The following is a 25,583-nucleotide window of genomic DNA, read 5'->3' as shown; positions in this document are numbered from 1 at the left end:
TTGTTCCAACTGCCATCTTGACTTTTTTGACCACACCCTGCAGACACCTGGATTCATTGCTTGGTAATAGAAAGTAATAAATGCTACTTAAAAGAAACAAGGCCCCAGCAACTTTTAAGAAAGCTGCTAAGGAACTCCACTTTAATGAAACATGGTTTGACACATCTGATTTCATTAATTATCACCTTCTGTTGAACTTAGAATTCTTAAGACAAGCTTTTTGAGCATGCAGCAGCAACCCCAACCAAATGTATCTGTGGATAGTGTGGATTCATTCCAGTCTGATTTCAGCCCAACTTTCTCATTGGCTCAAATGGACAGTAAATAGGCAAAATGAGGACGAGTTGATTTGTGTGGACTGCTCAGCAGTACCCCCATTCATCAGCAAGACATCCTGATAGACCTGCTTGAAGCAGAACAGGGTTCACTGTACCACATTCCTCTTAAGAAAGAGATCATTGTCCAAAGTGGTGCCAGGGAACTTCCATCCTGGGTTGGGTTAGGATAGTAGTCCAGAGAGCTTACTGAATCTTGAGGCATATTGGTGTATCACATGGGCAGATTACCAGTTCATTTCTGGATGCAATTGAAAGTGAGGGCATAATTTTTAAGCCTTGAAATGGCCTGACATCAAGGTATCTTAGGAATTCCGAGGCGCCCAGCCAAGTCCAGTCCACTTTCCCCCCACTGCATGCAGCCTAGCAGTAGGGCGTGAATGAGGGGACCTTTCTAAAACAGCAGGCTGTTATATATGAAAAAACTGTTTCCTTTCACTATTTGCCATTCAGCTGTAATCAAAATTCTTCAGGAAGCTTTTTAAAATAATGTTTTTATTAATTAAATATTTGCTGCTTTGCTTGATGAACTGGATTTTTGAGAGCCAAAAGGCTTTTTCAAAAAGTATTTCTATTTGCAAACTGAGTTAACTTTTTAAACAAATGCCACATAGAAATGTTGAAAATAAATACATGTATATATGTACTTCAGCTACAGTGAATGTTCTAAATTCATCTTTGTCAGCCCTGGAATCCCTCCACTTTACCCTAAATTGGACCTTGGCTGACAGTTTGCAAACAAAGGCTGATCATTAAAGTGTTCACTTTATCTAAACTTGCAACTATTTTAGATTTAAAATATACCATTATATTAATGATACTGCTCATTTAAGTAAATTTACAAAAAAATATTATAATACCTTACACACACTATAATTACTGAAGTGGGCAAATGTAGCCCTATATGGTTAAGGTGTAAAAAAATTGCTGAACTACTAAAGATGGATCCTGTGAGAAGATGGGGGAATAAATGGCATCTCAGAAATAAAAATAAAAAACTCAACTGCAAAATATGAGTAAATAGTATATCCTGGAACTGCTCAAGTTTAAAATAAATTTTATGCTGAGAAATAATAGTAGTATCTTTGTTATGGTCTGTGATAGCACTTTTGTAAGAGGGCACCAGGCTCAAATTAAAACACAAACATTAGGTTAAATACTAAAAAACTAAATTCTTAAAACTGCTTAACTAGATCATAAAACTACATTATAAATAAAACGCTAAAATTCTAGCATACGAGGTATGCTAGAGTGAGTGTGGGTCTATATATACACGGTGGATATACGTATATTGTGATCAGTGACAAGTGAGACATAATAGAAAACATAAAAACATAAAACAGCATAGCAAGCATTTAAAAAATTGTATGTTTATGAGATCCTAAAATTAGGAGAGTAATTTCTTTCATAAAGCAGTGGCTGAGAGAAATGTAGAGATGTTAGGATTCTGGTCCAAGAGTAGAAACCATCTGAGATCTTCCCCAGAACAAGTGGAACTACTGTTAGCAAGCCAAAGGATTGGTTGCAAGCTGCTTTGGAAAGGACTTCCAAGGAACACAGGTGAGAGAAAGCGCTTATCCTCAGGCACTGTTGAATTGCGGGTTTTCTTTTCCTCTTGTTGATGAGTTGTCCACTGTTGCAGTCTGATGTAGGTGAGTGAGATGTATGTTATTAATTATATGTGGTTCTGCTCAAGGGCATCGGGTGTCAGAAAAATCAAGATGGTGGGCGCAACCTTGTGATAGAAGTCCCAGCCCTTTTTGCATACATCACATGCACTTTAAAAAGGGGAGGAGTTTCAATCACAGTCATGATCAGTACCTTGACGTTCTGCCCGTTGGATGCTCTTGGCTTTGCTCGAAATGAGCAGAAGCAAATTGGCAGCAGAATCAGTGTGCTGCTTATCAAAGTCCATGACTGTTGATTGATTATAAGGCTGGCATCATCACCATCATCCTCATCCTTTTTCTTTCCTTTTAAATGTTCAAAATTATTTTTCATTAGTTTCCATTTTGAATGAGAGTCAGATCGGAGGCTGATGTGCAAAAGCACAGAATACTTTCTGTCTACTTATAATATCTGTGCAAAATGGTCAAATTAGATTGCCTATTCATTAGAGTTGTAATGTCATAGTATTTTTAGATTCATTTTGGTTTCAATTACTTTCAAAGTGTTTCTAGTATATTCTGTCCTTTTAACATGTTATTTAATTTTCAAGCAAGGTGTGAAGTCACCAAAGGAAGTTTGACAGAGGCTTCTTTTTAAGGCTGCAAGGAGCCATATAACGTTTTGATACTAGCATGACTTAAGGCTCAGAAAACATCTGAGTCTTGGAAATAAGAGAACTATAAAATGAACATGCAATCTAGCTCTGCTTAATTGAAGAATCAGTGGGGAGCAGTGGCTAAGGTCTTGGATCTCCAGCCAGGAAAAGCCAGTTCAAGTCTGCCTTCAGCCATGCAACTCATTGGGTAATTATAGCCGTTTTGGCCCAACCTACCTGCAAGGTGGGCAAGATGAAATGAAGGGATGTTCTCTGCCTTGAGAAACCGATACATCTTTTCATACCCTCTAAGCAGTCTTCTCCAGTCTGGTGTTCTTAGGTCATGGCTAGCAAACCACAGGCACTGGTCCCACTGGCTTGGAATTATGGATGTTGTAATCCAACACTTGTGGAATGTCCATAATTGGAGAAATGGAGGACTTTTTACCTTCCGCTGATGTAGATCTGACATTGTAGAGTCCCCTGCAGTGTTGGGGGATTTTGCTGTACTGTCTCTGAGTTGTGAGTGAGTGTCCAGGATTCAGGTGGTAAGCAAGTTTTGAATCTCCATTCAATTCTCCTAATTCTTTGAAGGTTTTCCCATGCTGAACTTGAACCTTTCCACACAAGATCGTAACATGTAAGGAACTGACTGTGCCCTAGAAATAATTCAGACTAAATAAATGTGAAGAAGTGTATAATTTGCAGTATCTCATGAGGGCTCTGCAGGGGGAGTCAGAAAATCAAGATGGTGGCTGTGACTGTGTGATCGAAGCCCTAACCTTTATTTACATTACATGTATGATACGTGAAAAAAGGCAGGACCTTGATTGTGCAGTCACAACTGTCATCTTGACTTTTTTGACCACTCTTGGTGCCCCTGTTGGGAGTACAAAGAGTGGTCTTAGTGATAAAGGAGGCAGAACCAGAAAACTAGTTTTCTCTCTTCCTCAGCAGTGGGGCAGACACTGGAACAGGATCAGAATGGTGATGATTCAAATTACATCGCTACCAATTTCTGAGCATTTTGAAGCATACAGTCCTCTGTAAATAATCCATGGAGGAAATCCATTTATGTGCAGGGAATGATGCTGCAAATACTGTATTTACTACAGAAGAATATGACCTTGAGTTTAAAAGGAACACCACCTCAAAAAGGATTAGCAAGAATCTAATCTGCTTTCTTTAGTATATTCTCAGGGAATGGAAGGCAACAGTCCCATTTAAAGGGGAAAGCCCCAATCTTCCTTTCAAATAAATGCAGAGGAAATAGAGCACTTTGGAGAAATACTTCTAAGCCCAGCTCAGTAACTGGGTGGCTGTCTAGTGCTCATAAAACATTGAGACTAGCCCTGCTGGATCAGGGCAAAGACACTCTTAATCCAGCATATTTTTTTCTGGCCATGAGCAACCAGGTGCCTTGGTGGACTCACGCAGGAGATGGAGATCTACTCCATCTCCTGTGATTTGTCCTCTTGCAGCTGGGATTTGGAAGCCATCTGCCCCCAACGTAGAGGTAACACTAGGACTCCATAGAATTTACTCCATTCCCTTTTGAAAGCCATTGAACTGCCATCACCACATCCCATGGTAAGGAATTCCACAGGTTAATTGTGCATTTTCCTCTGTCTGTTGTAAATCTCTGTCCAATCACCATCATTGGATGACCCTGGTCCTAAAAAAAAATTCTCCTTGTTCACTTCCTCCACACATGCTCTCAGGTTCCCCTTGCTTCTGCCAGTTGATTTATATATGGAAATATTTAAAATATTTCTAGGCAGCCTTTAAGAACCATATCTCCTTCAAGTGCATTTGCAACAATAAGTTCCCATATGAAACAGTAACGAAACCCATCATTCCAATATCTAACCAAATATTAAAATCAGGATACCCGTGCAATTAAACCCAGGGCTGAATAATCCAATAAAATGCATTTAGGGAAAGGAAAATAGTGTTAGGGGCTGGTTTAGCTACCTTACAACTATTGGCATGAAATCTATGAGCCCATTGGTCTTTTATGTCTCTCTAACGCCAGATTTCAGTCCCTGATGAATACGTGAGCTTTCATGACTTCTGGTCAATCAACCTTAGATAAAAATGGTGGGACTTCAATAGTGGAAACCATTATTTCCCATAGCTATTTTATCAGGGACCAGATTCATAGGAATGGATGAAGTCTGCTCCAGAACCCTTAATTTACAATACCGTAAGGTGGTTAATATAATTAGAGTTTTAGCAGATATTCTACCATTCATTTACCATAATTTGACAGTTAATGGCTATTATTTTTTTCTTCCCATCACTTGTAGATGGAGAACATTCACAGGTTCATATAATGTAGGGGTTGGAAGTGGATTCTCTACTGCAGTGTTTCTTAAACTTTTTTTTCCCCCAGGTTCCCACTTTTCAAACCTATGGAGGATCTCAGAAGAGTTTTGTTTGTATGGGTTATATTTATTGATATTTACCATATTAAAAATTTATGCATTCGCTGTTGATGCTGCTTCACATGATTGTTTGATGGGATTTTAATACTGTATTATTTTTCAAAATAGGCTGGCAAATAATTTTGATTTCACAGACCTCTGAGAGGGTCTTGGGGGACCCCAAGGGGTCCTAGGACCACACTTTAAGAAACACTGCTCTAGTCCAACATGTGGCCATCCAGAATCCAGCTAAACATCTCCTCTGAAGGAGACTTTGCCATCTGCCAAGGTACTCTGCTGAATTGTTGGACAGCAGTAGTGGTTTATTGGTTGGATGGTTCTCCTGGCGTTGGCCTTTTTCAGAATACCACCTTCCATATTTAGCCATATATCATAGCTTCCTGGAGCCTGAACTGCTGCTTACCAGCCAGCTCTTTTAAACTAGTTGGCAGAATATTCACCCTCCAGAGTTCCAGGGCAGTTGAAACAGGCAATGGCATGGTGATACATCAGAGCTGGTAGTCAAAAGGTAAGGCTTATTTGAAGGGAAGATTTCAAGATTTCAAGGACGAGCTCATGTTTGAAGAAACAGGGCTTTGGAGAATCTTTGCTTAAGAGGCATTCTAGCTATGGATGAGGATGTAACTTGAAAGAGTACTGTAACCCTCCTTGTATATACACACACACACACAAACACCACAGAGCGACTCTGAAGTTTGGTCCTTGGCTTGTCTAGACCCCAAAGAAGTGCAACACTACACACCTTTGTGGTCAGCCACCTTGAGATAAGTTACTGAGCCATGAAACTGGTTTTATATGCGTATCATGTAATAGAACATGTATGCTACCTATCAAACAATGGATCTCTAGGCACTATATGGAATTAAAAACTCATTTAACTAGAAAACTCTAAAACACATAAAATACAATCATAAAATATATCATAGTGGGCTTCAGTAACTCAATTCAGCCCTCAAATGCTGACTCAAATAAAAACATTTTCAGTGGATGCCTAAATTGTAGCAAAGTCCGTGCTGTCTTGGTTTCCAGGAATAAAGGTATTCCAAAGAGCGTGTACCACAACAAACGTCATCCGCTCTTGACTCACGTCAAAGGAACATCTAACGAGTATGGCCCAGCCAAGAGGATCTGTGATGAAATTGCAGTGGCTGGGCAGGAAGTGTGGTTGACTGGAAGTAGTGGGCCCTTCTGAAAAATAAGCCATGAAAATTTGTAACAGACAAAGCCATAATGAGGCCCAGATCCAGTGCATGAGAGAACATCTTCAAAGGTAGTTTGGGTTTGGATTTTACTGCATCTTTGGATGACCAAGGAACAGTATGATCGGCAAAGGTATGTCATAATAGGACAACGTTGTTGTTTCCATCCAATGACTGACACTGGTTGTGGTTTCTGAGAATTTTCTACACAGATGCTATAGACTGAAAGTATCCATCAGTCAAACAGAAGTAAATCCTTTCTCTCTCCCAGAATTTAGTACAAACAATATCAAATATAGGACTAGATTCACAGGAGCTCTATATGGAGAATCTTTCAAACACTCAGATTAAGAAAATCTGGCACTTTTCTTAATCTGTGTTTGAAATGGGCAGTAATGGTGGTGGTCTTGCTGAGCCTTCTTTGCTTATTTCCCTAGATCAACTCAGCAAGATTTCTAGCATCAGTGAGATTATGTAAGGGGGCAAGAACTGTGTAGTATGCTTGTTCTGTTGTTGTGTTTTGATTGCCTCTTGGAATATTCTTAACACATGCCCACATTTGGTCAAATTCCTTTTTACTATTTCTTCCTTCAAATCTACTGCATGGTTAAGGACAATCATGGATCCAAGTAAGTAAAGTAAGTTTATTATGTTTTAGACCAGCATAAATCATGAATCTTACCCATCTTTTCCTGACCCAGCTTGGAGAAAGGCTGAGTGAAATTATATTTGCAAAATTCAGTTACCCGGAATTTGCCTTGCGCTCTTGCCATTTCCCCTAGTGTTTCCTGGCATTCCGTCAACTCAGTTGCACTGGTGCAGAAGGTCCCAGCTGGCCTTCGTGACAGAACCTTGGGCAGGTTTCCTGCATGACCCTTCAGAGGCATGGATCCCTTTGAGATTTCTTTCTCTTGTACCTTCTAACCAGGCTGAAAGAGAGCATACTCGATTTGCTTGCCGGGAGCTGTCCAATCAAGAGGTCTTGGCCCGCATTCAGGAAGTGGTGAGTGCTCGTTTCCAGGCCATTGAGCAAGAGTTTAAAAACGCGGATTCCACAAAAACAAAACTGGTGTCTAAAGAGGTGTTCAGAGATATCTGTAACCAATGGTTCCTGCTTCTCACTGATGAACAGGTGAGCAAAGTGGGAATTTATTTCCTTAGGAGTCTTTCTCTGTCTCTGAGAGAAAAATACTTATCTAAGAAATATTGATAGAGCTATGCCAAGTTATTACTTTGTACCCCTTGGTCCAAAATATAAACAATGCATTGAGTCCCTGATCTTCCTTCCCTTCTTTCAATGCCTATGAGAATCTCTTTTATGCGACAGAATACAGAAGTGATGAGTGGAAAGAACAGGGTACAACATAGGTATACATTTTTTTATTTTCAAAAAATGTTGTCTTCTTACTTAAATGTGGTGGCTCATTTAACCCCTTGTGTGCACAACTACTTGATTCTTGAGTGTATTGATGTAAGGAAAACCTGCCCCAGAGAAGATCTCAGGTGGGTCTGTTATTGTCACTGCTCTGGGCTTTGGGTCCCCTGATTCCAAGAATGCTGAAACGCTGTTACCTTTGCAGCATCTCCAGCCCAAGAAGGAGCAAATGAGGGAATCACCACTGGCACTAAGATGTGCCAGAGGTATAACCCACCTCAACCCCAGTGGAGGCTGACAGGAAGGAGGTGGGACCAGGGGATGGAGACAAGTCTTTGGGGAGCCTTCTTTGTGAACAAGTACAGGGTCCCTGTGGCAGACGGCAGCTCTTCTTGCTTCATGTTGATGAATCCTGGTACCCTGTTTGAGAGTTACAACTGGAGGCTGCCAGTCTTAAATATGCCCAGGAATCAAAAAGTCTGAAATGTATTGAGGCTGAGTCCCCAGCTCCACTACTTTTGCTGAAGCCTCTTTGGAACTGCCTTCTGCTGGAATAGTGTGCAGCTTTCCACTTCATCTCCTTGATGCTGCTGCTGCTAGATTTCCCAGGCTGACAACCTTCAATTGATAGTTAACCTGGAACGCAAAGCAACAATAATATTCAATTGATGCTTGAAAAGACATTTTGAAGTCCTCTAAGTACTGCAAAGTGTGTTTTGCTTTGTATAATTTATAATATGCTAGACATGTGTCCGATGGGGGAAAGTTAAAAGGAAATTCAAAATGTACTTGTGGTCTTTGATGTTTTCCTGCAGCTTGCCACATGCAAATCAAAGCCTCAGAGGTGATGAAGTTTTCTCCAAGGTCTAATTTTGTGGCATGTCAGGAAGTTGAGTGGGGTGTGTGTTTGTGTGTCTGCATGAGTATGCATACACATTAAAGAAAAACAAAAGTTAACTTGTCTGTTCAAACCCTGGAACAAATCATTAACCCACTTCTACAGAATACATATATTATTAGAAATACAAGCCGTTGATATTGGTGCTGAATTTCCATGTGTGCGTACCTATAATGAAGGCTTAATACCTTGATCCTAGGCTTTCCTGCACTGATCCAACATTTCACATGTTTGGACAGTCAGATCCCAGAACCAAAACAAAGGAGCAGCCAGGCTCTTTATTCCATTTCTGGATCCAGCCCAAGCGCCATTCTCTCCTCACCCTCTTTCCCAAAGGGACTTAAGGAAGAATCAGGTTAGGTTAGGCCAGTAAAAGATGAAAGGATTTTCTGCAGATATGTGCTGTCTCTCCTCCGGAATGTAAGATAAAGCAGCAGGGACAAAACTGACAGTTTTGCTTACAAACAGAGGGCCAAGTCCCCAAGGCAGCAGGTCAATCCCAGGACAAACACTGGAGCAGCAGCAGCAAAACCCAGCCCAGGAGCTGAACAGGCGAGGAGCTGGAACACAGAAAACGGTGGCATGGCCAGGCCAAACTGTTCTTCCCACAGTCTGATACCGGGAAGACTTCTGTCAGTTTCCTCAGCACTAGCTGTAGGTAATTGCAGGTTGCTCAGCCAGAAGGAGGAGGTGTGCCCAAGAACCAAGCCTAACGTCGGGCGAAGCCCTAGTTTGCAAGGGCATGTATTTCTCCTGAAGCCCCACGGCTGGGACCTTGGGGCGTCTCAACCGCTGGGCCAACGCACCGGCCGGGTCCCCAGGCAAGTTCCCAGGAGAGCTTCTCTTGTAGGCCTTTATTCACAGGTTCTTGGGTAAGAAATCCCCCAGGGAACCACAACCCATAGAGTAGCCCAGCTGTCACATTCTCATTAGACTGATGTTCATTCTTCCTCACAGTATTAGGCCTCCTCCACACAACCTCTTGCTATTTCCTTGCCGAGGACATACCCCTGCAACCCAGGAGCACCTTGCTGCCCACCTGTTGCTGAGACAGGTTTAAGCTGGATCCAAGCACTCCGGCGGGAAAGTGGGGCTTTGTGTAGGAAAACACAAGGCAACCTCCTGGGTGACAATTCAGATTTGCATGGGGGCGGAGCCTGAAGGAGGTCAGCCACTGGTGGAGCTCCCACTGGCCCGCTGCAGGACCACTCCCTGCCCATCTGACCACGGGGCCCTGAGCCACGAGGCCACTTCTGCTTGGGTCAGTGGAGAGAACAGAAGCTCTCGGGCAGAGTTCTCTTCTCTTCTCTTCATTCCACTTCACCCCACTCCTTAGGCTGCTGCCTAAATTGCAGCTGCCATCTTGACTGTTTTGGAAATGCTCCTATCCTCCAAAAAAGTCAAGATGGCAGCCACAACTACACAATGGATGCAAATAAAAAGGGGATACACACATACAAATGAGGGCAGAGCTTCAACTGCACCTTTGCAGCCATCATCTTGTCATTTTCTGCCATACCCTGTGGACACCCCTCAATGGAGGATGCACTTCCCTCATCACAGAGACGTTTTCCACCATCTCACATGCTGGGGGGACCTTCTTTCCCTGGCCTGTGTCTTTATCTGGTTTTGAAGTTAATCCTGGGCTCATGCATGATCGTGTGCCAAATGCCTGACTTCATATATGCTAACATGTCTCTCTCTGTGTGCTTAGTTTGAAAATCTCTGGAACACAGTGCCTCTTGACCTCAGTGGGAAATTGAAATATCCTGGATTTTTGAGGAATTTCAGCTCAGAAGGAGGAGGGATGTCTGATATGCCCAGTGTAGAGAACCCGAGCAAACCAGCCCCAGCTGCTGAGCCTGAACCGTGGGCTCCTTCGCGACCCAGAACGGCATCTTCTCCTCCATCCTCAAAGAGAGTGAGTATGTCACGGATCTGGGAGGTGGGACTGCAGCACTTGTATTTTTCTCTGGCAGTGTGGATCCCATCTTTCTTCCCTGAGGCTCAGAGGAGCAACTCCGTTTTCCTCGCACAGCAACGCCATGAGAAGGCAGCCAGCAAAGACTTGAGAGACTCCCAGCTTATGTCAGGACTTCAGAAACAGTAAAGCCACGTCTCCTTTGAGCAGAGCTTGGCTCCCAGTGACTCCATGGACACAGCCGTGTGGTTTTTTGGCAGCCACACAGCGCCGGATGGCTTCTGATGTTTCCTGTTTTGTTTGGCTTTTTTACTATCCAGTCTGCCCAGTAGTCCAGGTTCCTGTGGGGGTGGGCCTCCCATCAAATATTGCCAACCCCAGCCCTGCTTAGCTTCCAGGCTCAGACAAGATCGTCCAGGGGCTGCCATCTGCTGAAGAGAAAGAAACTGCCCCTTTCCTGAAATGCTGTGCTTTGTGCCATAGAGGTCAAAAACTGAAGAACTGCATTCACTGCTGCATTACAGTAATTCTCCAATTGAAGTATCATGGTTTATGTGTGAATTCAGACATGATGGTATACACACTTCCACAGTTCCATCCCGTATTATCCCTGTCCACGCAGCTGCCTGCTGGAACTTTGTATCCCTGGTTTCCGTTCCCACGCATCTCCACACAGCCACGCACACTTATTGACATATGTGGTCTCACCCGGAAGATGCCCACTCTCTTGCTCAAATGTTTCTCCTTAGCCTCTGGGCCGTTCACTATCTCCACTGCAATGAATGGAAATTTTCTAGAGACTAAACTGCAGACCTCGTTTATCTCCAGTCTAAGGAAGCCAGTTGGAACTCAGAGCTTTTCCTTTACAAGTGAAGAGGTGGTGGAGCTTGAACAAGGGAGCTGGAAAGCAAAACTTCTCTTTCTCGACCAGTGCAGTCAACTGTGAAGTAAGCAGTCATTAAAAAATCAAAAAGAAGCATAGCTTCACTTGAAATGAAGAGCTTGTGGCCAGGCAATCTTCGAAGCCATGTATATTCAGGAGGAAGTGGGAAGAGATCCAGACATCAACTGAAAGAGATGCCCTCCCACCCTGTATCAGTTCTGCAGCATTGTTAGAAAGGAAAGGAACGCAACGTTTGGAAATGACTTCCATAACTATAAATACAGGTCCTCTTTCTTTCCCTTAAACCTTCCTGGGGTTGTTCTGGTCTCCTAACTTAGGCCAAGAGCCAAGGGCCTAGGCTGTCTTTCCCCAGTCTGTTGGCAGGTGTGTCTTCTGAAAGCTGCTTCTGGCTTATAGCCAGCTCCATCTTATCCGTGCAGTAAGAGAGCAGAGAGGCAATAGATCTCCCACTGACAATCTTCTCACGGTGGAATGTGCCATTATCATGAAAATGTCAATCTCATAGAACTGCAAGGTTGAAAGGGACTTTGGGGATTTTCTAGTCCAACCCCCTGCCCAGATGATGAAAACCTTGCTTGAAAACCTCCAGTGACAGACTGGAGCCCCTACAATTCCAGGACACAGAGGGTTCCACTACTTAATAGCCCTCACAGTCAGTTGGATCCCTCTCTGTAAACTTTCTACCACTTGGCTAAAAAATACTTTTTAGACCTTGCTTAATGACTGCCCTGTTTAATGACTGTTCAAAGTTATGATGACACTGAAAAAGTAATTTTATGAGTGGTCCTCGCATTTACGACTGTGGCAGTGTCCCCGTGGTCACATGATCACCATTTACACGCTTCACAACCAGCTTCTGACAATCAGTCAATGGAGAAGCTGGCAGTAAAATTGCAAGTTGCAGTCATGTGATGTCTCATTTAACAACTGCAGTGATTCACTTAATGATGGAAGCGGAGGTGACGTAAGTCTGTTGCAATCATGTGATGTTTCACTTAATGACCACCTTGCTTAGTGATGGAGTTGCCGGTCCCAGTTGTGGTGATTAAATGAGGACGACTTGTAATCTTTTTGATTTTCAAATAAAAAAAGAGAATTTCCAATCATCAGCATCAATTTTATTCTGCCACAGATTTAGAAAGATTTCATTCCATTGAGTCATGAGTTGCAAGCTAAGAACTTTGCCTTCTCTAGGTCCCATCTGCCAGCAGACCTTATACAGCAGCTGTTCCAGCTCCACCTATTCTGAACTGCCAGCCAATTGAATCTAAAATTAGGAAAAACGTTCAACACTGTTGGAAAGAAATCCTGAAAGAATGCAGAGAGAAGGATGTGGAGCGCTCAGGAGAAATCTTAGTGGAAGATGTTATAGGTTGGTTGTTTTTTTGAAAAATTCCATTCAGTGTTTAGAATTTGGAAGTGGTCTTGGACCTTCTCACAAAATGGCTGCCATCAGGGTATCCACAGGGTGCGGTCCAAAAGGTCAAGATGCAGCCATGGTGGTGGGATTGAAGGCCTACCTGGCTTATATATGCAATGCACATAAAAAGCAGGTGGAGCTTCGATTGCACCATCATGGCTGCCTTCTTGACTTCTTTGACCACACCTGGCGGACACCCCCGGCTGCCCTATTTACTGGGCTGCTCCCCACTCACCCCAGTGCTCCCACCCCACTGTTGGTTTCCAAGAATGACGGCAACCGGGTGGGACCATAAGCAGTCTTGGAAATAAACAATGTTCTTTACTTCTCTTTTAATTACTAGTGTTTTAATGAAACTTAGATATGGCATGGTGATCAATGGGCACCAAAGGAGGGGTGTGTTGGTCCTACCCCTCATACCTCAGCAGCCTCCAGAGTGCCTTGGCTGAGCTCTTACCACATTTTTTCCGCTTAGGAGCAAGCTTGGACTTCTAACACAGATACATGTGCTCCTCTCGTCTTCCTGTCATGCTGCTTGCTAAGTTCTCTCTAAGTGACAGAAGCAAAAGAAAAATACATTTTTTAATTGCTATCATTTTGTTTGTATTTTTAAACCTGTCCCCAATTGCCTGTGGTTGGTAATCCAGATTCTCCTTAGCCTAGTTCAGCTCTTCTCAAGGGGGTTGCCTTTTGATGTGAAATCAGACCAATATCATCTTTAGGAACAGGACAGACACATGGCCATCAGCATCAGATCCAGCTTGAACCCTGTCTGTCCATCTGTCTATCCATCTGTCTCTAGAAAGTAGGCTCAGTAATGCAGTATATGAAAACCAGTCTAGACCATATCAAGCAAAAACGATTGGATAATTTTCAAGGTGGCTTCCATATTCTTATTCATTCGCACAGTTGGAAATAACATGATTCACATGTACAAATAAGCTTGATCTACACTGGGGTATCTCTTCATATTTCCTGAAACATTTCCAGGATTGTCTGCAGGGAGTGGTCAAAAAAGTCAAGATGGCAACCGCAGTGTTGTGTTCGAAGCACCACTTTTTATGTGCATCACGTACATACAAAGCAGGCAGAGCTTTGGTTGCAAAATTGTGGCCACCATCTTTTTTGACGACACCGTGCAGACATACCCAGTCCAGGTAGTCACCTGGCAATTATCTAATGCAGCTACTTCAGTTGAGGGATGCATTTAGGTGAATATGGCTGATTAGTGCTCTAATCCTCAAGCGGCGTTTCTCAACCTTGGCAGCTTTAAGATGCGTGGACTTCAACTGAGTTGAGTTGAGCTGTTCTAGAGGATTGTCTGATGCAGCTGAGTGTATGAATCCTGTTATTTCAGCAGAATTGCCCCAAACTGTCACTTCTGGATGCAGTTTTGAATCATGCCAGTCGGTTTTATCTTGCAATTATCCTGTTTCTTTCAGGTATAATAGGGAAGTTTCATTTGAATTTAACCAAAGAAGAAATTCAGCTGCTCATAACAAAATATGATTTTAAGAGCGTGGGCAAGTTCGCATACTGTGACTTCCTTCAAAGCTGCGTGCTGCTGTTTAAACAACAAGAATCATCTCCTCTGCAGAGACTTCTAATCCAAAACTCACGAGTTCTGGTAAGCACCTCGTGGTGAAAGGGGGAGCTTCTACACTAAAAGGGGCATGTGGGGGTAGCGTGGAGGTGGAACAGGCTCAGCTGGTTGGTCGGGGCATCTTTGGAACTTCTTGCACTGGCAAATCCATGCCCTGCATTACAGCTGGTAGTGATTGTGCAAGAATTCACAATCTCAAATTCACTAAGATTGGGCAACATTCACTTCTCATTTGCCATGTATAATTCTTGTATGATGTATCTCACCATTGTACGTCTTCTGAGATGTTCATCTTCCTTACTACAAACTGCAATATGATATCCATGGGAAAATGTTGTCCTCAGCTCTAACGCTCCCCTGTTGTACCTCTTTCATTTCCCCAAGTTGTACTGCTGTCACAATACCCACCACCAACCCTGACCCAGTCCTAATTGCAATGTAGGGAACGTATCAACAGAGGAAGAGTTATGACTGTAGAACTGAGACTGACCCATGTGGACATGTGACCCAAGTATGCACACAAACTTCATGCGCAGCTCACAAAAGTGTCTGCCTTTTAATAAAAGGCATTAGTTGGAAAGGATGTGTCAGGGTCAGTCTCGCTTCGCAATAAGGCACGGACTCACTTAATAGGTATTAAGGATTTCCGGTTTATTGGAATGGTGGCTGACAGAACGAAAAACGGGAACGGGGTTGCGGTGGTGAGGCGCCCTGTTTATACCCTCTTGCGGGGTCCCGTGCTCCTCCACCCTTCATTGTCCCCAATCCCTCTTGATGGGCTCCTTGATGGCTGCGTGGGCGTTTTCCCGGTGTCTTTCCTTGTCCTCTTGGTTCCGGTGTGTCCTCCAGGGCACCAGGTGCGGCTTATCGCTGCTTATCTGAAGCCCTTCTTTTCAGCTGTATATGAGTCCATGGGTGTGGGTGCTTTGGGTGCTTGGTTTAAGCACTGTTTTAATTATCTCCTTCCCCTTTTCCTTAATGATCATGATCCACGTTGTGAGGCTCTTTGTGCCTTGCAACGGGGTCATGACAGGATGCAACCGTGCTCCTCCTGACCTTTTGCCACCGTTGACTAACCCAGCTCTCCTCCTACAAGAACTCTGTTCTAGTACATCTGAAGAGTGCCTTTGTCTCTCCCAGTGTTTTTCAACCTCAGCAACTTGAAGATGGGTGGACCTCATTGGCTGGGGAATTCTGGGAGTTGAAGTCCACCTGTCTTCAAGTTGTCGAGTTTGAAGAATGCTGGTCTATCCAATGAAAGGGGATCAGTCACTGACTTTTCCACATCTCTGCCAGAACACCCCCGGACCACAGTCCCCGACCTTTCTCAATGCAATGATGAGGATTCAGCCCCAGATCCTGCACTGCTGGCGGCCGATGAGGCGGACTTTTAAGTTCTATGACGAAAACGGGACTGGGCTGCTCAGCGTGCAAGATTTCCGACAGGTAATTTGGTTATTGCTAAAGCTTCCTTTGAGCAGAGCTGATGACTTCATAGACACGTTCACCCAGTTTCTGTGGGAACCATATGGAAGTCAGTGGCGCTCATCTTCTTGGGCTGTTTTGCTCAGTCTAGCCTACAGCCCTGGGATTCCCTGGTGGTCTCTCATCCAGGTACTATTCAGGCCCAGACCTGCTTTGCTTCCAAGCCCAGACGAGGTGAGCCTGGAGGTGCCACCTGCTGAGACTAAATCCAAATATTAACACTTTCAGTTGTGTTTATGCTTTATCCCCAGACGGACCTGGGCATTCAAGGGAACTGCCATTACAGTAGGAACCTCCCTGCACACATCGGTTGCAAGAAGCGGCTTTGGGCAGGGTAGTCTGAAAAGGCGTCTTTCCACGGGAAGCCCTTTTCCATGCTTTTCCTCTCAAGGAGAGGTTTTTTTGTGTGTGGCACATGAAATTACGTTTTATGTAATCTTTTATGAGATACATATCAAGACAACCATGAGATATTAGTAAGAGCTTGCTCTGATTGCTTTATTGGTTTAATTGGTGGCTTTAATTAGATTTTTAAAAACTATTATTTACTTTGTTATAGCTTTGTTAACTAACCACATGAGGGATATTGGGACCAATTTATGGTGTAGATATATAGTCAAAGGCTCCCTCGCATTGAGTTCAGCTCCTGACAATTACACAGTCGTGTCCTTGTACATTTTCTTGGCAGGAATATGGAGGTAGCTTCCCATTATCTTTTCTAATATAGAGGGATGGAGATAAACAAATAAAAGTATAAGAATTGGCTCCTGTAACTTTCACAGCCAGAAGCAACTTAACAAAATCCCCCTTTTTTGCAACTGTCTTCATTCAGTAACTGCTGGTCATCCTATCCAGCTCTTATTTTCGACTTGGTTTGTATCTTCTGCTAAGGACAGATGGGTGTGCTAATGATGCCAACATTTCTCTTTATTACTAAATAAATATTGCAAGACTCTTTTACATTTGTAGAATTTAAGGACAACAGAGAAGGTACTGCTTAATTTCTGTACTCCATGTCTGTATCTTTAATCATGGTAAAGGTTGGCCTCCCCGAGCAGCTGGAAGGGGTTTTGGTACCTGCGTAAAAACCTTCTCAGCTTCTCTCTGCCTCATTAATGGGTTCATTCTCTTAGGGCACATTCTACTGCACAGTTTGAAAAAAGAACCCAGCATTAAATTGGACCTTTACAAATACTATTGTAAACAAGAAATGTGCCTGTCTTCTTCCTCAGTAGAGTGATAGGATGGAGCTGGATTGGGATTCAGAGATGGAAATGTTGGCGTGCAGTGTTTGGGATACCCTCCTGGGAAAAGGTGCCTGTGGCTGGCAAATGCTGGCAAGTGCTGCCTTAGCCATGTTTTTGTTTAAGAAAACTGTCATTCCGAGGAAAGCCCATTTTAGCCTGTCACTGAGACATGGGCTGTCAGTGCTGACCCACCTGTGATAACTGGGTTGGCCTAATTCCCAAATTCTTGATGGTCTCAGAACAGAACAGCAACCGTCAAGCCAAGTTGTTGCTGGGGAGGAAATAATGCCAGATATTCTGAAAGTTTGAAATGGATGAGGCAGTTGTGCTTAAACAAATGGTGTTCCATGTTGGTTCTCTGCCACAAACTTTCCTGAATAGTGAATAATTAAAGATTGGATCTGTGTCATCTTTCTCTATGTTCTGCAGGTGCTACGAAAATATGGAATCAACCTCTCTGAAGAGGAATTTTTTCACATCTTGGAATATTATGACAAAACCCTGACTTCCAAAATCTCCTACAATGAATTCCTCAGAGCATTCCTGCAATGAGAAAAAAAAGAGGGTGGGGTGAATCACCCTTCAATTTGAAGAATCATTAGGCAAGATTATTAGTTTTAAAGCTAATAAAACCATATAAATTCAGCCTCGTGGTGAACAGTTCATCAGCAGTCTCATAAAGCTGATAGGATGGGAACTGTAGTAGTGTCTGGTGAAGTCAGTCTTCAGTAGGTCGGGGCTATTAATTTTCTCAAAATCCACTTAGCTGTGAAAACTGAAAACAATTACAGTGACAGTTCCAAGACTCTTAATTGGTATCTCAGAATGCAATAACATTATATATATTTTTTCAATTAAAGGATTATTAAGAACAGGAACTCTTAATTTAAATTTTAAAAGGCGCCCTACTCAATTTTATTTGCTTCAGTTTTCTAAATGGATTATATTTAATATGTTATTCTCCATTATTCAGAAATTGGATACCTCAGAATCCAGCAAAGTTGGTAGCTGTGCATAAGCCTGTAGAGATTGTCTATGCATAGATTTTGATCCCAGGTTTGATGTGCCGAGTCCGTTAGAAATGGGCCCAGCATAATTCAAAAGCCCTTCCGTACCCAAATGCCGTTTCTGGGGCTGGAGCAGCACATTCGCTTGGGGGATACCTGTCTGAGCCTCTGCTTCACATCAGCCTGAAAAGATTTGTAGGGAATTGGTGGCCAACTCAAACTTTTCCTCCACCCCCTGCTTTTCTCCCATGCTGCCTCCTCTTTCTCCGCCAGAGATGACCATGGGGGTAGTCAAAAAAGTCAAGAGTGCGGTCACGGCAGTGCAATCAAAGCTCTGCCTTTTTAAATGCATGGATGCGCATCAAAGCCAGGCGGAGGTTCGATCACACTGTCAGAGCCGCCATCTTGACTTTTCTGACCATACACTATGGACCCCCCCTGCTGTTGGCTGTTTTCCACCATGTGGCAATTACAGGAATTAAAGCACAGCTGGTGGGGTGGGGTGGCGTTCAACAATCCTCTTGCGCATTCCCAGAATAAGACCTCCGGCCGACCCCTTAGAAGTGCTCTCCCTGAGAACCACACCTTTTATGTTACCTTTGTATTCATAAAGATGATCCATGGCATTGACCACCTTCCCCTCCTTTTATTCAACAGTTGCTTCACCAGATCGACAGCCCCCCTTTTCTCCAGCATTCAGAGTGGTGTCCTAGGCACGCTCAGTTTCAATTTTCCAGCACCAACCACCCTGTAGGGTAGGCTGGGCTGGGAGACAGCGACTGCACTTAAATCTGGCTCTGCCTGGTCCTAGTCCAGGAACTTCACCTTTATACTACCTGGGAATACTTGGAGTATGGAGACCCAAAATGCTGTGGCCAAACATACCATCCTGGCTTTGTGAATTTAGGGATCAGCATGGGGATCTCACACCCCTCCTCTGTCCCTGGGTGTCTTCCTGCCTGTCAATCCTGAGCTATTGTTACAGGACCAGATTAAGAAACTGGAATGAGCTGCTGGTTTAGTCTGACTTAAAGCTGGAGTTGCCTGGGGTTTCAACACAACTGGGGATTCTTAAAGTATGAAACCCCAATCCATGCTTGCAAAGCATTTGGCCAGGGGACAGAGCCATGGACCACTGCTAGATTTCTTCTTTATTCCTTGCAGAAGCTGTGGAGAAATCTCCACAGGCTGACAGCGTAATGATGCAGAGTGATAGAAGTGGTATGTGAGCTAGAGTACAAGATGTGAGTCCACAGAATTGCTGTGGAAGAGTTTAATCTTCCTTTAGCCCATAAACCTCAGCCTTGGGGAAGAGGGAGGTATGGAGGTTATCTGTCCTGAGTACTGAAGGTGAAGGGGAGGGGGCCCCTATCCAGGGGGGAAAACGCACGCGTAGTTTAGAGACTTTGAGCTGTCCTTCAGAGAGACACAGAACAGGCCCGCCTTGACTTTTGGGGTTTATCTGTCTGGGTTTTCCCATGCTTCTTCAGTTGGGTAGGATTTTCTGTCTACAATAGCAGTAATAAAACACTAGAGACCTATTCCTCGTCTCGGCGTGGTTCTTGCTTAGTCAGGGCGTTATCAGGGGAGATCAAAGGAATCAGGATAAGAGCTGCAACTGCGCGAATGAAGCCTCACCCCTTTTATACATACAACAAACACACCTAAAAAGGGATGGAGCTCCAATTACACAGTCATGGCTGCCATCTTGACTTTTTTGACTCCCTTACAGCATACATGACCCCCATGGCCTCAGTTTTTCAAGCCTGAGTCAAGCATCTTTGCAAAAAGCTCTAAAATAAGTCTGCATTCAAAGATGACAAATTGGAACTATGAACAATTAATTACCTGATGACTGTCCCAATATTACTTGATAAATTTGTCTGTATTTTTTTCCAAGTTTCTGAAATTATTGTCTTTCTTTAAAAAAAATCTGAATCTGGGACATTCAGATCAACCAAGTATGCCGTTTTCCTATAAATATAGTAGTTAGATGTGCTTCCATCATAGGCATTAAATGTCCATGGACATGACAAAGTAATCAGGTCCTGTGAGTTTCCCCCGTGCTTCCACTTCGTTATCTTAGCATGCAGACAGGCTTTTATTTCAAAAGTGTGACTGCACTTAACACACTATTAATTTCTTTTTATAATTTGTTGAATTTGTCAAGAACATGTTTTCACCTGTGCAGTGATTTTAAGCTTTTAGCACAGCAGCCACAGTTGGGGAGAAAAGAGCAAGGCGCTGGGCAAGCCTCGGGTAGCTCTGTGAGTTGCATTGGCTGGAAGAGCATTTGCAACGCAAACCGTTCCCCGGAAGGACTCCTGCCACGGAAAACTGTATCCGCACCTATAGAAATAGGAGAGACAAATGCTGGAAGTTGCAGATCAGAGTAAGGAGGCTTGTGTAAGTAATTAGAATTCCGAACATTAATAAAAGCTTTTAAAATCCTTGTAACCTTTTATATTTAATCCCCACTAGAAAACAGCTCTCGAGTTATTTCTGCTCCTAGACTTTCTAATATTCTTTGGTCTCTGCGAAATGCTGCACTTTAAGTACAGGATGCTTGTTCCAGGTTCTGGGATTAAATAATACCAATAAAATAATTAGTATTCCAGTCTTGATGCTTTCTCTCTCTCTCTCCTTTTTGCAATCAAGAGCAGATCCATGTTTGGTCACCCCCTTCCCCCCATGTTTAGAGCTATTGTGGAGAAGAAAATGAAGCCCCTTCTTTTACAGTCCTAATAATGAGAAATAAAAAAATGGGGATTATTTTCCCCTCCGCGAGGAATGCAATAATTAGAACAGCTGGAAGACAGAAAGCACATGTCACACTTCCCCAGCCCCTGCTCTGTGCCACGCACGTCTTGCAGCCAGTAATTCATCCCCAATTGTCAGGATCCCGAAGCTGCCTCCTTCCTGCCAGTTGTCTTCAGGACTTGAACCGTCGCAAGAAGAAACAATGCGGTGGGGGAAGGAGGCATGTTTTTCATTAGTGCTTCTGGCAGAAGGACTTGACTCAACAACTGATGAATTAAACAGCGGTCCTTTTTTTTCCCCTCTATAAAAACAAATCATGCTGCTTCTAAAAAAGAACTGCTGCAAAGGGGGGACTGGCAATTAATTCAGACGGGGGGTGCGGCTGGCAGGAGGTACTCCCTGTTTCAAGCGGGAGAAGCTTGACGTGCTCCGGACCATGCAGAAAACACGACCGTTCTGGGGTGCGGGCTTCCCAAATGGATGGGTCTCCCCCGATCATAAGGGAATTAAGCTAATGGCCAAAAGGTAAAGTCACCCGGGAGGCTACGTGCACACGCCGATTTATCTTTCACCGGGCTGCTCGATTCCCAGACGGATTTCGAGGACGTTTTCTTGGCAGTAGCGCGGAGATCTCCGCTATTGTCTTCCTGCAAGACGTTCCTCCGACTTCCCGCCGCGCCGGGCTTCCGCGCTAGCCTTAGCAGCAGTGAGAAGCGGACAGCGTGGCGTGGGAAATAATGCATCTAAAATGCCCCCGGATGTAAATAACAGTCAAAAAGGGAGGGAGCTGCGACTGCACAGCAGCAGGTGCTGCGCTGGCCTCGCTGGCACCCTCTGCCCCGGCCCGTCCGCTTCTCGTTCCACCAGGCGGAACCTCTCACGGCGGGTCGTTCTTGAATTTCCTTCTTGCATTTACGCCGGGGTCAGCCGCGTTCTTCCGCGTAGGCCATGTCTGGGAGGCGGGGGTCTCTTTCCCTCCCCCTCAGCAAATCCACCAGACCTTCGGGAAACCTCTTGGGGCAAACCCCAGAGACACCTTTCTTTCTTAGGGGACAAAAAGAGGGCCACCCCACAGTTTCAGGGCCATGCTATAAACACGAATGTATTTGCATACCTGGCTGGGGAATTCTGGAAGTTGTTCACACCAAGTGGCCAAGGTTGAGAAACACTGATTTACAGGCTCTTAACACCATCCAAATCATTATAATTCATTAAAATAGTGTGGTTCTACATCAGGGCTGAAACAGAATTACAAACCTGAATTCTTTTTTAGGATCACTGCCAGCCAGGTGGATATAATATTTCCTTTTGGGAGTACAAGCTGGATGATTTTGGGTGGTGGGCCAGATCCAGCCTGTGGGCTGTAGGTTGCTGACCTCTGCTTTACATACTGGGGTGGAAAGGGATAGTCCATGTTTCTTATAGTCTGAAGGCTGGGATTAGGCAGAAACAACAGAGTTGGAAAAAGAGGTTTAAATTTTGTAAAATCACCTTCTCCATGGTCTCACTGGATTAATGTAATGATTTCTGTTGTGTTGTCTTCCTGCCCTTGGGAGGAAATTGAGTGGCAAAGTCAGGGGTGTCCGCAGGGTGTGGTCAAAAAAGTCAGGATGGCAGTGACGAAAATGCGATCAAAGTTCTGCCAGTTTTTTACGTACCACCATGGCCACCATCTTGATTTTTTTAAAAAAATCTATTTTGGCCAAGGAAAAGGGTTGTGCCAAGTGAGAGATGAAAAACACAGAACTGGCTTCTCTCTGTTCACATTCCTTTCTATGAGAACAGCTATGTCAAGGAAGGCTGAGGCTACAAAACTCCAGATGACCACTAGATGCCCCAGAGGACTGGCGTTTTCTGTTTTCTCTTTCCCACTGTCTAAGGGTTGTCCAGAACGTTGTTCTTGGGGGCCCCAGTTTTCTTCTGGCACAACCTGGACACCCAAACTGGTTGAGTTCTGCTCCCCAGAACCGCAGCCAATCTGAAATGGTTTGCGAAAATTTCCAGGGTGTAAAATTTTCTTTTGAGCCTGGAACAAATCCACATTTCCCATCTCCTGCCTATTCCTACTAGGTGCAAGGTAATTCATATATCAATATACCCAGAGACAGAATAAAGACCAAGTGCCGCTCTCGTCATTCATGCATTCTTGTGCACAAAAACAGCTGTCATTGCATGGAAGGTATATTATGATTTCAAGAAGACACAAAAAGAATTGTGTATTATGTTTAATACTTAAAATATGCTAATGCGATGTTTTCATTACATATTCTTCAAAACTAAGCTTAGCATGAAGCCTCCGTAACAGTACAAAATAATGGTACCTCAAATAAGCAAATGCATCACGCTGTTCAAAGGGCTGCTCAGCCCTGTCACTCTGGCTGGAGCGGGGAAGCGGGCAATGAATGGCAACGCAGACTAGAGTACTCTTTATACTGAACCCAATGCATATTTAAATGTCTTCAGAAAGGGTGCTGCCATCGTGTACACAGAAAATTATGCAGTACCAATTTTGAAGCATCTGTGGCTGAAAACAATGTTTTGTTTAGTTTGTAGGAGTGATTTGGAGAATCCAGATGCATTTGTTGATTATCTTGGCAAACAGGGACTGGCTTTGGAATAAATGGCTGACTTAACTACTAGAAGTGCTGTAGTTTAATATCCAGCCCAATTAGACCCTTGTTATGCTTAATTGTTTGCAAGCATTTGTTCAGCCGCTTCTAATGTTTTACAGCCGTGAGCCTCCCCAAGGGCCCAAGGGCAGGCCTGGCTGCGATTGGATCGCCTGATGCCTTTTGGAAACTTAAAAGCAGCTGGATGGAATTGAAGACGGATGGTTAACCAAGACCCTCTCAACTTGCTGGTTGTCATGGCTACTTGATAAACTCTGAGAAAGGAAATGAGGATCTCTCAGTGTGGATTTTTCCACGTCACGCAGTTAAATTTTGACTGACTGACTTTCCAACAGAGGGGTGATTAAGTTCTGATTGCCCTCTGCATAGCCCCCCGGACCTGAACTGGGTTAATCTGGGTGTCGAGGAGTAGGGAAATAACCGTAAAGAAAGCAAATAGCAGCTTAGCTCAGACAGACAGGAGGTGTGAGGGAGAAACTCAAGATCGGCCTGCCGTGCTTCTCTTTCACAAAAGAGCGGGGAGAGAGGAACTCAGTCAGGCTTTCAGGCTTCTGTTATTATATCCTGCAACAATAAACGGGTTCCTCTAGTTCTTACCATGAGCTGACCTGGCCTACCTTGAAGGGCTGACAGAGGTGCTTAAGGAATACCATGAAAACATTTTCAGCAGCATATTTTGTACAGGTAGTCCTCGGGTTACGATGGCAATTGGGACTGGGATTGCTGTCACTAAACGATGTGGTTATAAAGCGCAGTGTCACATGATCGCATTGCTTAGCAGCAACAATCCTGGCAGTCCTGGTTGCTGTCGTAACTCCAGGACCATGTGGGTCGGAAGTGGGAAGCGGCCGGAGCCCCGGGTAAGGAGCGGGGGGGCTGCCTGTGAGTTGGGGAAGGGCAGGGCAGGGCTCAGGAGGCTGGCACAGGCCGCACGCGGGCGCAGGAAGGCAGGGGACGGATGGTGCAGTGGGGCGTGAGCGCAGGAAGAACGGGGGTATTTACTCGAGAGACTTGCAACCTTCCCTGCCGGCTTCCCCGTTGACTTTGCTTGTGGGAAGCCGGCAGGGAAGGTCGCAAATGCTGATCACGTGACCGCAGGATGCTGCAACCATCCTAAGTGCAAGCCGATTGCTAAGCGCCCAGATCACAATCATGTGACCATGGAAGTGCTGGGACGGCCAGAACTTTGAGGACCGGTCATTAGTCCCTCTCGTTCAGCGTTGTCATAACTTTGAACGGTCACTGAACGAGTGGTTGGTAAGCGAGGACTACCTGTATATCCCTTTCTGAAATAGTTACATTATTCCGAAAGCTGACGTTATTCTCAACGTGTTCAGATTACTTGAGAGTTCCTCTTATCTTAGCCTTGTATCAGCGTGTGCAACTTCCAGATCTGGACTTCCTTCTCAGAGAGCTGAGACCCTTCCCTTGCTCCCTGGATCCTGCCTTTCCTGTTGATAGAAATCCTTCATGTTTCATGTATGTATCCGAAGCTCTCCGATTGCCAGCTGAGTCTGGACAATCACAGGGAGACCCCTCAGAACTCCAGCTTTGATACTTCCTCGTAACTGCAAAGCCAGCAAAATTGCAGATGTTAAGAGGTAGAAGTTTTGCTCCAGTTTTGAACATTTGGCTCAGACTTCATGGATTTGGTAGATAGCCAGGATTCTGTTTTTACATGTGCAACAATGTGCCAAATTTACAAGCACACAAATTAAAGGAATAAGTCAAACAAAAGATCTGTTTATTGTGACCAATAATAACTTTCTAGGCACTAATGATATTTGCCACAGCTAACTTCAGCCTACTCTTGAAAAAGCTAAGCAAGTTCAGAGCTAGTTAATACTTGGATGGGAGACCACCAGAAAACCCAAGATGGTAGAGTAAACCAGGATATTGAAAAAAAAGCATCCTGGAAGAAGGCAATAATAAATCACTTCCATTTTGCATCCAAGATTATTTGATTGATTATTTATTTATTTAGCTTGTATAACGTCAGTTTGAACAAATTCACTCATGACAGTTTACAGCAAAACATAAAACATCCATAGTAAGGAATGAGATGAGCAAAGACAGCATTAAAACCTCC

At 44.0% G+C, this 25,583-nt stretch overlaps 2 protein-coding genes across 2 annotated transcripts in view; one reads left to right on the top strand and one right to left on the bottom strand.

The window, feature by feature from the left end:
* The window catches only part of EFCAB6 (EF-hand calcium binding domain 6), a 125,597-nt gene extending 107,879 nt beyond the window's left edge, over positions 1 to 17,718 (top strand). The window contains exons 25-30 of the mRNA XM_063308262.1: positions 7,173 to 7,376; positions 10,232 to 10,438; positions 12,537 to 12,714; positions 14,205 to 14,389; positions 15,662 to 15,811; positions 17,527 to 17,718. Of these exons, the coding sequence (XP_063164332.1) occupies positions 7,173 to 7,376; positions 10,232 to 10,438; positions 12,537 to 12,714; positions 14,205 to 14,389; positions 15,662 to 15,811; positions 17,527 to 17,649 (1,047 nt within the window). The 3' untranslated portion in view covers positions 17,650 to 17,718. The remainder of the gene's footprint in view (positions 1 to 7,172; positions 7,377 to 10,231; positions 10,439 to 12,536; positions 12,715 to 14,204; positions 14,390 to 15,661; positions 15,812 to 17,526) is intronic.
* Positions 991 to 25,583, bottom strand: part of TSPO (translocator protein) — a 479,738-nt gene continuing 455,145 nt past the window's right edge. The window contains exon 4 of the mRNA XM_063308271.1: positions 991 to 1,001. The gene's annotated coding sequence lies outside the window, so the exon portion shown is untranslated. The remainder of the gene's footprint in view (positions 1,002 to 25,583) is intronic.

This window comes from Candoia aspera, chromosome 7, assembly GCF_035149785.1.
Source record: "Candoia aspera isolate rCanAsp1 chromosome 7, rCanAsp1.hap2, whole genome shotgun sequence".
NCBI classification, from domain to species: Eukaryota; Metazoa; Chordata; class Lepidosauria; order Squamata; family Boidae; genus Candoia; species Candoia aspera.
This window is presented reverse-complemented; position numbering and strand designations above follow the sequence as displayed.